The 15,317-nt window shown below is 46.0% G+C and overlaps 1 protein-coding gene across 1 annotated transcript; it reads left to right on the top strand.

Moving 5' to 3' along the window:
• Positions 1–31: 31 nt before the first annotated feature.
• Positions 32–8,296, top strand: CDCA5 (cell division cycle associated 5). Its single transcript, XM_063145745.1, has 6 exons — positions 32–107; positions 2,363–2,475; positions 3,884–3,946; positions 4,869–4,907; positions 6,100–6,639; positions 7,746–8,296. Exons 1-6 carry the CDS (start codon positions 35–37, stop codon positions 7,824–7,826), a joined length of 909 nt encoding a protein of 302 aa, XP_063001815.1. The 5' UTR covers positions 32–34; the 3' UTR covers positions 7,827–8,296.
• The last annotated feature ends 7,021 nt before the right edge of the window (positions 8,297–15,317 follow it).

Below are 15,317 nucleotides of genomic sequence, written 5' to 3'. Positions count from 1 at the left end.
CTTGAAGGGAGGCGGCAGCAGCGCAGAGGCCGCCATGGCGGGAGGCGGAGGCCGCCGCGGCTCCTGCCGCCCGGGACGGGCCCGCTCCGCTGGGGAGGCCCGAGCAGGTGAGGGCGGGGAAGAGGAAGACGGCGGAGTGACAGGAGCGTTATAGGAGAGGGGAGAAGGAGCGTTATAGGAGGGGAAGGGAGCATTATAGGAGGGGGGAAGAGAGCGTTATAGGAGAGGGGAGAAGGGAGCGTTATAGGAGAGGGGAGAAGGGAGCGTTATAGGAGGGGAAGGGAGCATTATAGGAGGGGGAGAAGGGAGCGTTATAGGAGGGGAAGGGAGCATTATAGGAGGGGGAGAAGGGAGCGTTATAGGAGAGGGGAGAAGGAGCGTTATAGGAGGGGAAGGGAGCATTATAGGAGGGGGAGAAGGGAGCGTTATAGGAGGGGTGGCTCACTAGGCAGAGGCGTTATAAAGGGGCGTTGAGGGGACCGAGAGGCATTTGGGGAAGGGAGAAGGAGCGTTATAAGGGGGTTGCTGAGGGTGCTTGGAGGAAGGGGGAGCCTCTAATTTCCACACAGACGGGATGAAGGGGGAGAATTGTTATTGTTTTTAAAAGTTCTGCTTTATTCATTTATTTACCTTGCTTTATATACTCACTTATTCTGCTTTATTTGTTGGATTTTTTAATTCTGCTTTATAGACTTTTTTTTTAATTCATTCGTTCTTCTTTATGCGTTGGTTTATTCTGCTTCATAGACTCATTTATTTGTTCATTAGTTCCCTTTTCATTCTGCTGTAAAGACTGATCTCTTCCGGCAGGCCTCCGCAGTTCAATTTTAAGAACCCTGGCTGTTGTTTTAACAATGTATTAGTTTTATATGTTTTAATCAGTCTTAAGTATTTCATAACGTTTTTGTATTTTATGCTGTTCCCCGCCTCGATTCTGCTTCCCTCCCTCTTTATTTGTTTGTTTATTCTGCTTCGTGGACTCATTTATTTGTTCATTCATTCTCTTTTCATTCTGCTGTATTCATTTATTCTGTTTTATTCCTTCATTCTGCTTTATTTGTTTATTTACTTATCCTGCTTCATGGACTCATTTATTCATTCATTCTGCTTGAATTCATTTATTCTGGTTTATATACTGATTTATTCTGATTTATTTACTTATTCTGCTTCATGGACTCAATTATTCATTCTTTTCTGCTTTATTGATTATTTTTATTCTGCTTTGTATAATTTATTCATTCATTCTGCTTTTATTCTGATTTATTTCTTCATCTACTTATTCATTTATTCATTCTGTTTTTATTCTGATTTATTTCACAACACTGAATTGCCAGAAGACCGTTTCTGGGGGTGGGAGGGTGGCCGGCCGTGTTCATCTGTCACTGCAAAAACAGCAGACAGTCTTGGGGCTCCTTGAAGACTTCACACGTTTATTCCGGCATAAGCTTTCGTAGAATACTGTCTACTTCAGCCTTCTCCTAACTTGGTGCTTCCAGATGTGTTGGACTACCAACTCCCAGCATCCCCCAGCTAGCATGGTAGTTGTAGTCCACATCTGGAGGGCACTAGGTTGGGGAAGCCTGGGTTAGAGTGTTGGACTCAGAACTCAGGAGGGCCGGGTTCAAATTCCGTACTTGGTTGTGACGCTCACTGGGCAGTCCCTGACTCTCAGCCTAACCTTCCTCACAAGACTGTTGGGGGGATAAGTTGGAGAGGAGGGTGAGGATCATGTACACCTTGGAGGAAAAAAGAAGGCAGGGTATAAATTTAAGAAATACATAAATAAATTAACTCCCATCATGGAATGCTGGCAGTAGTCCAAAATCACCAGGTTGGGGAACGTTGGTTGATTTCTTCAGTTGCCTTTGATGAAGTGGACAATTTATTTATTTATTTATTTATTGCATTTCTATACCAACTCGTAGCTGAAACTCTCTGGGTGGTTTACAAAAGTTAAAAACAGTAAACATTAAAACGAATGCACAAAATTTAAAAACGTAAAAAGCATAAAAACACAATAGGCTTATAAAAACAGCTCTTCTGGGGTCCATTAAAAACAAACGTACTCAGCATATGTTGTGAAATGCTGTTAAATGGCTGGGAGAAGAGAAAGGCCTTAACCTGGCGCCGAAAAGATATCAGTGTTGGTGCCAGGCAAGCCGTGTCGGGGAGATCATTCCATAATTGGGGGGGCACCAATAGCCATCAAAATTAACTTGTTAGGTCTTTCTAATCTGAAGGAAGCCAGAATCTTTTAAGTTTTCTCAGCAAAGTTATGCCGTACCTAATATATGATCCTGTTGTGTTTGCCCTTAACGCTTCTCTTCCTGGAAACCCCATTTCATTCTGCCTTTTCCCCCAGGTGCCGCCCTCTCTCCCCCGAGGCGCAGGTCTGAGAGGAATGCAACTTCTACCGCTCAGCCCCTGTCCCAGGGGAAACCAGTCTTGGTCGCAAGCAAAACAGCAAGCAGCCCGGTGCGTAAAAAGCTTCTCGTATTGTTGTCCTTCCATGTGTTTGGTTGGCAGAGCTCTGATACCTTAGAAATTAACAGCTGTGAAAATAACACTATTGCTTTCTTTATGAGATAACGGTGCTCACCAACTTGCAAAACATAACCTTATCCACGTGCTTTTGTGTGTGAGATCTTCCAGCGAGTCCTTCATATCACTGTCTAGTCCAGGGGTGCAGAGCCTCCGGTCTGGGGGGCAAATTTGCCCCCCATCCATATTCCCCCAATTATTTGGGGGTTTCGCAGTTTTTGTACAGTTTTTTAAACCTTCTAAAAGGTTAAAATGTCTCTCCTACAGCTTAGTTACTTGCAGTCAGAGCTTTAAGCTAAACAGGCTGGTCTTTTTTTAAAAAAAACATTTTGGGCCTGCCCCTTTATTTATTATTTATTTTATTTATTTAGAGTATTTTTATCCCGCACCTCAGCCAAAAGGCTCTTGGAGCGGCTTACAATGTATCAATAAAGAAGACAGTTCCTACCCGTAGGCTTACATTCTAAAAAAAAAGACATGACACACAAGGAAAAGTGGATGGGGAGGGCAGAGGGAAACTCAGACTCAGGCTCCCAGCAAAGAAACATCTCAACCCAGCTGCAATAACTTTGGGGGACTGGGAGCTTAAGAGGCAGGCTCCTTTGGGGGCAGGCTCGCCGCCGAAAGGGGGACACCAAAGGGGTTTGCCGCTTTGGGGAAGCCACTTCAGGGCAGTACACAAGGGCGAGGGCGAAGAATGCAAACATGAGAGAATGGTATAGCTGTACTTTTATTTAGAGCAGCAGCATTAAAAACAAAAATAGCTATAATGATAGCTAGCCTCTGACAGGAGAAGGCAAGAAGAAGACCTTCAAAGCATGTCATGTATTGCCAAGTATCAGAGAAAAGACAGTTTTTTAGTCCGAAAGGGCTTGTAATCCGAGATCTCAGCAAATTTAGCAATAGCTTGGCCTTTTCTTTTCGCACACAAATGCTGTAAATCAGGGGTAGGCAGACTTCAGACTTGATGGACCTACTTTTTTGGTTATTAGAACCTCAAGACCCACCATCGGAAGCCTGGTTCAAATGATGTACTTGGAACAAAGGACTTCCGAGACAAACAATTTCTTCTTTGTCGAGTACCAGAACTGAACGGAGCTCAAACCTTCCAGACAAAATAATAATAATCTATTCTTGGTTTCTTCAAGCCACCTTCATTTCAGTAGTGTAATTTTGGGCAGAGTCAGGGAGACATTTTGTTGCTGTTACCGTTAGAACGATTAGGAGGCCTTGCTGCGATTTGCTCGTAACTAATAGATCCTGAACTTTCTTCCTGGTGTGACTCATCCCGCTGGGATTCTCTTTCCAAACTCACTCGCGGTGTTTCCTCTCCTTTCTGCAGCATCCAGGCCCGTTTGTGATGCGGCCGATAACCCTGAAAAAGATCGTGCCACGAAACCGGCAGGTATGTGGAGTTTTAACTGGCGTGGCGGTGTTTCCCTGTGGTGCAGGGAGCCACCTGCGGATGTGTTCACAGGACTCCTCATCCTTTTCACATCCAGGCACCCTGTCCTTCGAAGATGTTTTCCCTACAGTTCATACTTTGCAAATTAAAACAGACTTCCCTGAAAGGGTTGAAAGTTCAGCTTGAGAGTATTTGCTTGCATTAAGTTAAGGTTCAATTTTTAAAACTTACTATAGGTGGTTTTAAAAGGGAAAATCCAATTGCTTTTTTTTAAAAAAACTGTTTTTATCCACCCTAAAGAGAAGACATAGCGAAGGGGACAGGACTTTTGTATTTTTAATACTAGTACAGACTTTGGAACTGCAGCTTCTCATGCAGGGGTGGAAAAATTCTAGCTGCAAAAATATATTTCGCACAGCTATTAAAGTCAAAGAAACTCTGGCTTGCATGTCACAACAACAACCCTTTTTTTAAAAAAACCTGGGTCATTGTAAACAAAACAGAAGCAAGCAAGATGCTGGTTCTTCTTCCTAATCACTCCTGGTACAGCTGGGCGGAGCTAGACAGCCCAGGAACATCCCGTGAACTGTGCATTCTGGGTTGGGTTACAGCTGGGTTGCTTCCCCCCCAAACAACTTTGTTGTTTTGTCATATTACAGAATGTTAGGCATTGCGGTAATATATGCTTTGAATTGGGGGCTAACTTTTCCTTGGAATCCAAGTTGACAATTGTGGCATAAAGCCACAAGAAAACTCCCTAAAGTCTCCTTTCTGATTCTGGGCGAGCACAAGAGAAGTTCTCTAGCCTCAAAGGGCCCGAAATCGGATCATTGGGGATCACCCCTTTGACCCCTCTGTTGTCTCTGTTTTCTCTTACAAGATTCACTCTAGATTTCAGGTGGTTTCTCTTTTTCCAAACCAGATCAAGGTGACTGCCGGAACTCCCCGCCGGAGTCCAAGGGTAAGTATGAAGCAGCATTTGATAAAAACAACATACCTTTTAACGAGGGCCGCAAACTTTAATTAGCCAGTGTCTGTTCGGTGAGGCTGTCAGCGAAGGGTCCTTTTGATAGGTTTTGTAACTGTGAAAGATCATTGAAATGGAAATGCTAAAGATAACTTTTCCTTTTAAAATGTGACGGATGGTTAGCATGCAATTTAATAATATGGACATATTTGCCATCTCAAAAAGACAGCTTGCATTGAGATCTTGGCGATATCCAAATTAATCAGTTGTGAGGCAGTTGTGAGCCAAGTACACCTAGGGAGGTTGTGGGCTGTCCAACGCTTGAGGCCTTCAAGGGGCAACTGGACAGCCATCTGTCAGGGATGCTTTAAGGTGGATTCCTGCATTGAGCAGGGGGTTGGACTGGATGGCCTTAGAGGCCCCTTCCAACTCCATGATTCTATGATTCATTCAGCATTGCTCAATTTGGAAAACTATTTCAAATACTTAGAATACTGTGTACAGTTCTGGCAAGCACACCTAAAAAATGATATCGTCGAGTTGGAAAAAGTGCAGAAAAGGGCAACTCAAATGACCCAGGGGCTGGAGCATCTTCCCTAGGAGGGAAGGTGACAACAGCTGGGAGTGTTCAGCTTTGGGGGGGGGAAAGGAGGCTGAGGGGAGACAGGATAGAGGTGGACAAAATGAACATGGATAATGTGGATGAGGAGACATTTTTCTTCTTCGCTCATAATACTTTGGAGTCATCCCATGAAGCTAATAGAGTCAGGACAGTTTAAAAAGATAGACTTCTTCACACAGCGCATAGTTAAATTATGGAATTCACGACCACACTGTGTAGTAATAGCCACCAATTTGGATGGCTTGAAAAGGGGTCCGGATAAATTCCTGGAGGAGAAGGCTATCCATAGCTGCTAGCCTGATGGCTATGTGCTACCTCCAGTATCTGAGGGAATTAGCTTATATATACCAGTTGCTGGGGGACGTGGGTGGGAGGGTGCTGTGGCACCGTGTCCTACTTGTTGGTCCCTGGCTGACAGCTGGTGGGCCACTGTGTGATCAGAGTGCTGGAATGGATGGACCCTTGGTCTGATCCAGCAGGGCTCTTCTGATCTTAAATATACAGCCCTCCTCCCCACCTGTATATTTGTTGCTGAAGGAGAAGTTTGTGTCTCCTGACTTACAGATCTCCTTAAAAGAAGACAAGGAGAACATGCCGCTGGGAGCCGTGAAGGGTAAAAGTCCCGTTAGAAGTGTTACCAAGATGGAATTGAAGCTTTCTCCCCCACGCTGCTCCTCAGATCCTGAGATGGGGGCCTCCCTGGGAGTGACAGACGACCTGTCTCCGGTCGGTACCAACGCACATGGCTCCCCGCTGGGCGATGAGCGGGACCTGGCCATGGCCAAAAGGGTGCGGCGGTCCTACAGCCGCTTGGAAGTCTCCCTGAGCCATAGCTTCCAGGTGAGCCAGGAGTCTCCCAGCTCTGATCTCTCGGACACCTCCACACCCAACCATGGCCCGGGCAAGCGGCAAACGCTCTTTGGCTTTGAGAAGCTCCTGGTCCCAGGTCTGCTGGCTGACGTGTCTCCCGTGAACGCCAGCACCACCCAGAAGTTGGCAGCGATCGCTCCGGCACCTGGCACCCTTTGTGTGCCAGACAACGACATCCCGGGGATTTCGTTTGTCAAGGAAAAACGGAGGAAGAAAAAGATGCCACAGTTTGATGTGAGTATTACGTCGGGCAGGTGGGGAAACCGCTCTCCTGGGTACCCAAAATGTTGGCCATCTGGACGCCAACTGAGTGCCGGTGAGATGTAAATCAAGAAGCCCCTGAACCTCAAATCTCCTAGGTGATCTTAAGGGAGTGGCACTCTGGGCCCCTGCTTCCACTCCTCTCCCTGCTCAATTGGAAGCGTTGCGCTGTAGAGACGGACCTCACTTGCGCCCATTAATCTCTACAGGGCAGGGGCCAGAGCCTAGTGGTAACGTCGGTTCAGAGAATCATAGAATAGTAGAGTTGGAAAGGGCCTACAAGGCCATCGAGTCCAACCCCCTGCTCAATGCAGGAATCCACCCTAAAGCATCCCTGACAGGTGGTTGTCCAGCTGCCTCTTGAAGGCCTCTAGTGTGGGAGAGCCCACAACCTCCCTAGGAAACTGGTTCCACTGTTGTACTGCTCTAACAGTCAGGAAGTTTTTCCTGATGTCCAGCTGGAATCTGGCTTCCTTTAACTTGAGCCCGTTATTCCGTGTCCTGCACTCTGGGAGGATTGAGAAGAGATCCTGGCCCTCCTCTGTGTGACAACCTTTCAAGTATTTGAAGAGTCCCCTCAATCTTCTCTTCTCCAGGCTAAACATGCTCAGTTCTTTCAGTCTCTCTTCATAGGGCTTTGTTTCCAGACCCCTGATCATCCTGTTGGCACTCTTAGATTTGGGGATAGCCTCCCCAACACACATGCACACACTGACTGGGTCCACACATCATGCTAACCTACACTGGCTTGAATCGTGATTTGTTAGTTGAACTGTGGGTTATCGTGTTGTGTGAACGCAGCCAGGGTACCTCGTTTACCACGCAGGATGGCTTGTTAATCACCTTGAGCAACCCAACAACAAATCATGGCTTCTCAAGGTGGCTCGTTTGAGAAAATTAGTTAACAAAGCCCCCCTGGCTGCATTCAGACAATACTCACACTTCGACAAGCAGCCCGTGGTTCAGAACAATCCACACTCAGCCGTTGAGTGTGGGTTAGCATGTTGCATGAGTGTGTATATTGGTCGCTGAAACGGGGGCTATACTTTTAGCGAATGTCTCTTTCCCTGCCTTTTCAGAAATCAGAACTGGATGAATGGGCAACCCAAATGAACGCCGAGTTTGAAGAAGCAGAGAGATTTGACCTCCTTGTGGAATGAAGGCGCCTCCTCTACTGGGACGCCGTGTATCGGTTGCCTCAGAGCTGTGTACATAATCTAGGGCCTGCCAGGGGGGAACTCCTCAGTTCCCCAAACCTGAAAAACAGTAAATCGCTTCGCTTGCAGATGGACTTTGTGGCAAAAGCTGCCGGCTGCTCTTTTTGTAGATGGTCCTGAAACGTTGTACAGCTCTAACGTACTTGGAGATGATTTTCTTTGGGGCTGAAAGCCATTGGGGAGCGGGGGAGCTATTGGCTACATCCCACGTACTAATTGCTTAATGGAAGGGTGAGCATTTGAAACGCCTTGTCTGCCTGTAAAGCTACGCAGGATCCAGCTTGTGTTTTCAGTTTCCCTCTGTCTTTCAAAGGACTCTTAGCTGGGGTTTTGCCTTTTCTGCATAGGAAGCCAGTAAAAATGACTTGTTTGTTGGAATTATGTGCTGTTGTATAAAGACTTTTCCTCGCTGACTCCTTTGCATTCTATGGCTTTTTAAAAGAATTCTTCTGTGCTGGCTCCCTAGAGCGCCATATTTATCTACTTAGCATAAATTGGGTGGGAGACCAGCCTCTGTTTGATCTGCCCGCTTCCTAATTTTTCTGGGCCAGTTAGAGGTGACCTTAACAGAATCTTTTTCACAGTGAAGTGTCAGTAGCAGAGGTCCATGGTAGCTCATTGTGATGAAGTGCTCCCACCCACCCCCACCGCAGTAAAACGGGTAAAATCCTGTCATTCCATGGCTGTATTTCACATATGTTTTTGTAATACTTTTAAGCCACCTTGTGAGGGCAGCGTGCCCTAAAAAACGGGTTCAAATCTTTTAAATAAAATAAATAAACGTGTGCGTAAGAATAACCATAGAATTTTAAAAGGCTTCCCCCTTGTCTCACGATGAGTGTCAACAAACTGGGAATCAGCTGCCCTAGATACACACACACACACACACACACACACACAGAGAGAGAGAGAGAGAGAGAGAGAGAGAGAGAGAGAGAGAGAGAGAGAGAGAATGTGTCTCCAAATGCCGGGAAAATATAATAACTGAATTTCGAACGAAGCCCAACACGTTTCGGTCCTCATGTTTTTTCGAGAGGCCCTTCTTCAGGGGCTATAAAAAGGCAACGTACAAAATTACATTTCTTAAAATGAATAATAAACAGCAAAGAATTTCAATGCAAATTGCATACGCTTCTGCACTTGCCAGCTTTAAGATTCCCTTCTGAGAACTCAGCTGAATAAATGGCAGGTAAAGTTATTACTGAAGTCATTGGTTGACTTCAATATGGCAGCCAGGTTGGTCACCGGTACATCTAGGGGTGAGCATATTACCCCAACATTAAAATCACTCCACTGGCTGCCGATTAGTTTCCGGGCAAAGTACAAAGTGTTGGTCATTACCTTTAAAGCCCTACATGGTTTGGGTCCAGGTTACCTGCGGGATCACCTTCTTCCATACAGTTCGCCCCGCACACTCAGGTCCTCTGGGGAGAACTTACTTCAGTCAGCTAAAACTAGGCTGACATCAGTTTCCCAGAGGACCTTTTCTTCGGTTCGCCCCTAGATTATGGAACGGCCTGCAGGACGAGATTCGTAGTATTAACCCCCTCTGTGATTTTAAGGCAGCTTTGAAGACTAGCCTTTTCCGGCAGGCCTACTCAGATTAATGTAAAATAAAGAACTTTTTTTAAATGTGTTGATTCCTGCACTAATGTTGTTCCCCACCTTGATCCAAAGGGAGAGGCAGGTAAGAAATAAATGTTGTTGTATTATTATTATTATTATTATTATTATTATTATTATTATTATTATTATTATTGGACTAAGCATCTGGATTGGGGCATTGGATAGTTAGGATTCCAGATCTGAGCTCAGAGACAGAAATCTGAGCTTGCATCCAGAAAACCACGCTCCCCTCTCCGCCAGCACAGGGAGAACAACGCTGGCTCCCTCTCCGAGGTCACTTCTGCAACATTGCAGAGGAGGTAAAGGGCATTTCTGTGGCCAGTCAGGGCAAAGAAGCCCATCTAGCAGAAAGGCAGAGCAGGAAGAGCGCAGGGGTGAAGTTCATCTCTGTTGTTCCTCCTGCTCTGCATGGGATGCCCGTGAGCCTCCATGTTTGGAGGGTTACGAGCAGTGGGATAGGATGGTGCCCTAAATACCCTATTTATTCATTTCATTTATATCCCGCCTTTTTTCCTCGAAGGAAACCCAAGGCGGTGTACGTAATCCTCTTCCTCCTCTCCATTTTATTCTCGCCACAACAACCCTGTGAGGTAGGTTGGGCTGTGACTGGCCCAAAGTCACCCAGTGGGTTTCCATGGCTAAGTAGAGACCAGAACCCGGATCTCCCAGCTCCCAGTCCAACACCGTAGCCACTACACCTACACATGTGTGTAAGTGTTCCTTCACTCAGGTGCTTGTGATTTCAGAAGGATAAGAAGTCGGGGACGTTCTGGGATTTTTTGGTGCAATGATCTAATGGCAAAGGAAAACCCGTCAGTGTCACCAAAGGGGAAAAAAGCCTTAATTCCAGCAGAGGAAACAAATTCCTCATTAAGGTCTCGTGGGGCCCCACGAGACCTTAATGAGGAATTTGACTAGAATCCAAGACTAAAATCCACTCCATCACCTTCCTATATAAAGTTTTATCAATTTCTGTGTTTAATTTTTGTCTTAGATTGGTCCTAGGCCCGTTGGCCGGCATCTCCAGGTAGGTTTGGTTAAGACCCCTGTCTGAGGCCCTGCAGAGCCGCTGGCAATCCGTTCAATGGACCCACGGTCTGACTCATTATACGGCGTGTTGCTGTGTATCTGTTCCTTTGCAAGTGGTATGCATGAAGGGGGAATGGGTCATAGAATCATAGAATAGCAGAGTTGGAAGGGGCCTACAAGGCCATCGAGTCCAACCCCCGGCTCAATGCAGGAACCCACCCTAAAGCATCCCTGACAGATGCTTGTCCAGCTGCCTCTTGAAGGCCTCTAGTGTGGGAGAGCCCACAACCTCCCTAGGTAACTGGTTCCATTGTCGTACTGCTCTAACAGTCAGGAAGTTTTTCCTGATGTCCAGCTGGAATCTGGCGTCCTTTAACTTGAGCCCGTTATTCCGTGTCCTGCACTCTGGGAGGATCGAGAAGAGATCCCGGCCCTCCTCTGTGTGACAACCTTTCAAGTATTTGAGGAGTGCTCTCATGTCTCCCCTCCATCTTCTCTTCTCCAGGCTAAACATGCCCAGTTCTTTCAGTCTCTCCTCATAGGGCTTTGTTTCCAGACCCCTGATCATCCTGGTTGCCCTCCTCTGAACACGCTCCTGCTTGTCTGCGTCCTTCTTGAATTGTGGAGCTCAGAACTGGTCATCTAAGAGCGAGGCTGTGGTGTGTTGTTTTTTGGCAAGTTCTGGCATTAAAAACCACAAGCAATTCCTTTAAAATCTGCTGACCAGTTAATGGCAGGCGTATTTTTAATTTAAACCATTTGTTTAAATGGATTCATCTAATGGATTCATTCAACGAAACGTCACTAGTCTGCGCCGGGCTCAGAGGTGTTCCATGTGGCTCTCGTAGCAACTCACAATTGACAAATTGTGGGGTGATAAAATAGCTTTTTTACAGGACAAAAAGGACAGTTCCCCAATTCCATATATTTTAAGTCCGCAGTATGGTTATATCTCGAGCAAGCTTTTGAATTCTATATTTGAGCAGCTAAAGAGACAATGAATGAAAAGGGCAACTCAAATGATCCAGGGGCTGGAGCATCTTCCCTGTGAGGGATGTGACAACAGCTGGGATTGTTCAGCTGGGGAAAAAGGAGGCTGAGGGGAGACTTGACAGAGCTGTGCAAAAGCATGCATAGTGGGGAGAATGTGGATAGAGAGACATTTTTCTCCCTCTCTCAAAATACTAGAACCCAAAGGGGTCATCCCATGAACCTGATTGTTGGGAGATTCAGGACAGATAAAAGGAAGGACTTCTTCACACAGTCCAGAGTTAAAACTATGGGATTCACTACCACAAGATGGACACCAATTTGGATGGCTTTAAAAAAAGGGGGGGTCCGACAAATTCCTTGAAAAGGGGGCTATCAATGGGTATTGTTATTGTTATTTATTTATTTATTTATTTATATAGCACCATCAATGTACATGGTGCTGTACAGAGTAAAACAATAAAATAGCAAGACCCTGCCGCATAGGCTTACATTCTAATAGAATCATAATAAAACAATAAGGAGGGGAAGAGAATGCACCAACCAGGCACAGGGTAGAGTAAAACTAACAGTATAAAAGTCAGAACAAAATCAAGTTTTAAAAGCTTTAGGAAAAAGAAAAGTTTTTAGCTGAGCTTTAAAAGCTGTGATTGAGTTTGTAGTTCTCAAGTGTTCTGGAAGAGCGTTCCAGGCGTAAGGGGCAGCGGAAGAAAATGGACAAAGCCGAGCAAGGGAAGGAGAGACCCTTGGGCGGGTGAGAAACATGGCATCAGAGGAGCGAAGAGCACGAGTGGGGCAATAGTGTGAGATGAGAGAGGAAAGATAGGAAGGAGCTAGACAGTGAGAAGCTTTGTAGGTCAACAGGAGAAGTTTATATTGGATTCTGAAGTGAATTGGAAGCCAATGGAGAGATTTCAGAAGTGGAGTAACATGGTCAGAGCGGCGAGCCAAGAAGATGATCTTAGCAGCAGAGTGGTGAACAGAAACCAACATCAGTTGACTAGAGGTACTAGTCCCGATGGCTGTGTGTTATCTCCAGTATCAGAGACAGTAAGCCTATATCTTCCAGTTGCTGGGGAACATGGGTGGGAGGGTGCTGTTGCACTTGTGTCCTGCTTGTGGGTTCCTAGTCAAAAGCTGTTTGGCCCCTGTGTGAACAGAATGCTGGACTAGATCAGTGGTTCCCAAAGTGGGCGTAACCGCCCCCTTGGGGTGGGTGGGATTGCATTGGGGGGCGTTAAGAGGCAAAGGGGCGGCAGAGGGGCACTGGAGGTGGTCTTTTTCGAGAAGCGCTTCTCCAGAAGGTCTTAAAACCCAGGGACATTTTTATGGGAGAAGGTAGTTTGGTCCCAAGCTATATAGGGGAAGAACCCACACATACTTATATACCGTTTAAGAAGAGTCCTTTTAAAGGTGAATTGAAATGTTTCAAAAGCAGCAAAACGCTAATGAAGAGACATACCCTGCTTGGTGTGCCCCGCCACGCCGGCTGCAAAACAGGCGTTCGCTCTCTTTTCCCTCCCTCCCTCGGCAAGCCCCATTTAAAGGGGCAAAGTCTAAGAAATCGTACCAGGAGTTTTGGTTACAGAAGGAAAATTCTGATCGCTATCCTGCACTATGGAGAGTGGTTCAGAAGCTCCTGGTTGCATTTCCAACATTATATTTGGTGGAATGTGATTTTAGTGTGGTGTGCCTACTTCTCTCCAAGCAAAGAAACCGACTCCAGATTACTAAACGCTGTGATTTAAGACTCATGTTAAGTGAGTTTAAACCAGACATTGGGAAATTGGTATCGCTTCATCAAGCCCATCCATCACATTAAGGATTTGCAGAATAGTGAGGTACTCTACCCTAGTTACTAAATGTGAGGCCTAATATTCTTGCTAAATGACTATCAGACTTTGAAAAGATGATATCACTGGATCAATGTTTAATTGAATAAACTAAAAAATGTAATTGGATTTTGAATAAAGTATTCCATTAATTGTTACTGTTTTGAATTTTATTGTTATTATCTTCCTTAGTGGGTGGTTGAAAACCGCTAGTCTGAATAATGATTTTTATAGGGTAGGGTAGGGTAGGGGGCACTGGGCATGAGTTTGTGGAACCAAGGGGGTGGTGACCTGAAAAAGTTTGGGAACCACTGGACTAGATGGACCCTCGGCCTCATCCAGCATGGCTCTTCCTGCGTTCTTAACATAGGCTGACGCTATTGCATGTCTGTAAGTGTGGAAGAAAATTTAACAGCTGATACCGTGATATTAAAGTCGGTTGGCAGGGCTGTGTCCCTGCATGAGGCAGTTTGAGGGGGAAGGGCTCCTGCTATTGGGTGCAGGAGATTGCAGTAATTTCTCCATTGATTGAATCTGCTCAGGGCTTTGGGTCCGATTGAATTCCTGCCAGTCAGAGGGGAGCAACCATGTGGTGAGGCCATGCGTGACCTTGTCTGTGCCCTCACTTGCAGGAAGATGGGCCATCGATGTTTGGGGCGCGGATCTCTAGCAATGAGGCCTCCTGCTTAGCCTAAAGGCTTCTGCCCCGGCTCTATGGGCGTGTTGGGGGTCAGGAAAAGGGGCACGGAACCCCAGAAGATCTGGAAATTGTGCTATTAACGCACTGCTCAATCAAAGCCACAAGGCTTGCTCTGCAAATCCCGGCCGGCAAAGTACGCCTAAAAATAATAACCAGTTAAATCACATGGTGGCATTATATTTCCCCCCTCCCAATGTGTTATAATAGATCAATATTCTATATCTTGGAACAGAAGCCGGGAAAAGTGCTCTCGGGTATATGGATTTATGTAACAGTCCTGGAGTGGAGTTGACTTTTGCTGAGCCCGGTTCTCTTACATCCGCCGTAATTTCCAGGCCAGCTTTAAATGGCAACAAGTCTTCGTTTTGCAAACGATAATGTGCTGGGAGTGTGAATCACTGGTGGTTGTTTTTGTGTGTGTGTGTATGAATGGCTGTTTACTACAACATCTGTTTAGCATCTGTTTGCAGGAGCATGCTAGGCCCAGTACAAAATGCTGGTGTGGTGTAGTGGTTCGAGTATTGGACTGGGACTTAGGAGATCCAGGTTCTAATCCCCACTTGGCCATGAAACTCACTGGGTGACTTTGGGCCACTCACTGACTCTCAGCCTAAGCCCACTTCACGGTTGCTACTAAAAGGGAATATAGCAAAGTGGTAGCAATGATGGGGGAAAGGATCAGAGCATAAGAACAGAAGAGCCCTGATACTGGATCAGACCAAGGGTCCATCTAGTCCAGCGGTTCTCAACCTGTGGGTCGCGACCCCTTTGGGGGTCGAATGACCCTTTCACAGGGGTCGCCTAAGACCACCAGAAAACACATATTTCAATTTGTAACAATGAAAACACATCCTGCATATCAGATATTTACATTACGATTCATAACAGTAGCAAAATTACAGTTATGAAGTAGCAACGAAAATAATTTTATGGTTGGGGGTCACCACAACACGAGGAACTGTATTAAAGGGTCGCGGCATTAGGAAGGTTGAGAACCACTGATCTAGTCCATGACTCTGTTCACAGCGTACAGTGGACCAGCAAAGCAGGATATGATGCAGCAGCACCCTCCCACCCATGTTCCCCAACAACTGGTGCACAGCAACTACTGCCTTGGATACTGGAGGTAGTAGTTGCTCACAGCTGCTGACAAAGACAGTAAGAAGAGAGACTGGCTGGGTTCACAGAACACGCTAACCCACCATGGGTTATCGTGTTGTCTGAACACAGTGCGTTTTCCGCAGGGTGACTTGTTAA

This window comes from Elgaria multicarinata, chromosome 21 (genome assembly GCF_023053635.1).
Source record: "Elgaria multicarinata webbii isolate HBS135686 ecotype San Diego chromosome 21, rElgMul1.1.pri, whole genome shotgun sequence".
NCBI classification, from domain to species: Eukaryota; Metazoa; Chordata; class Lepidosauria; order Squamata; family Anguidae; genus Elgaria; species Elgaria multicarinata.
The sequence above is the reverse complement of the archived record's forward strand: the minus strand, read 5'-3'. Positions and strand labels throughout refer to the sequence as shown.

Coding starts and splice junctions, on each gene's coding strand:
- CDCA5 (XM_063145745.1), top strand. CDS start 35: ATGGCGGGAGGCGGAGGCCGCCGCGGCTCCTGCCGCCCGGGACGGGCC. Junction 3,947..4,868: donor TCGTGCCACGAAACCGGCAG/GTATGTGGAGTT, acceptor TTTCCAAACCAG/ATCAAGGTGACTGCCGGAAC. Junction 4,908..6,099: donor CTCCCCGCCGGAGTCCAAGG/GTAAGTATGAAG, acceptor CCTGACTTACAG/ATCTCCTTAAAAGAAGACAA.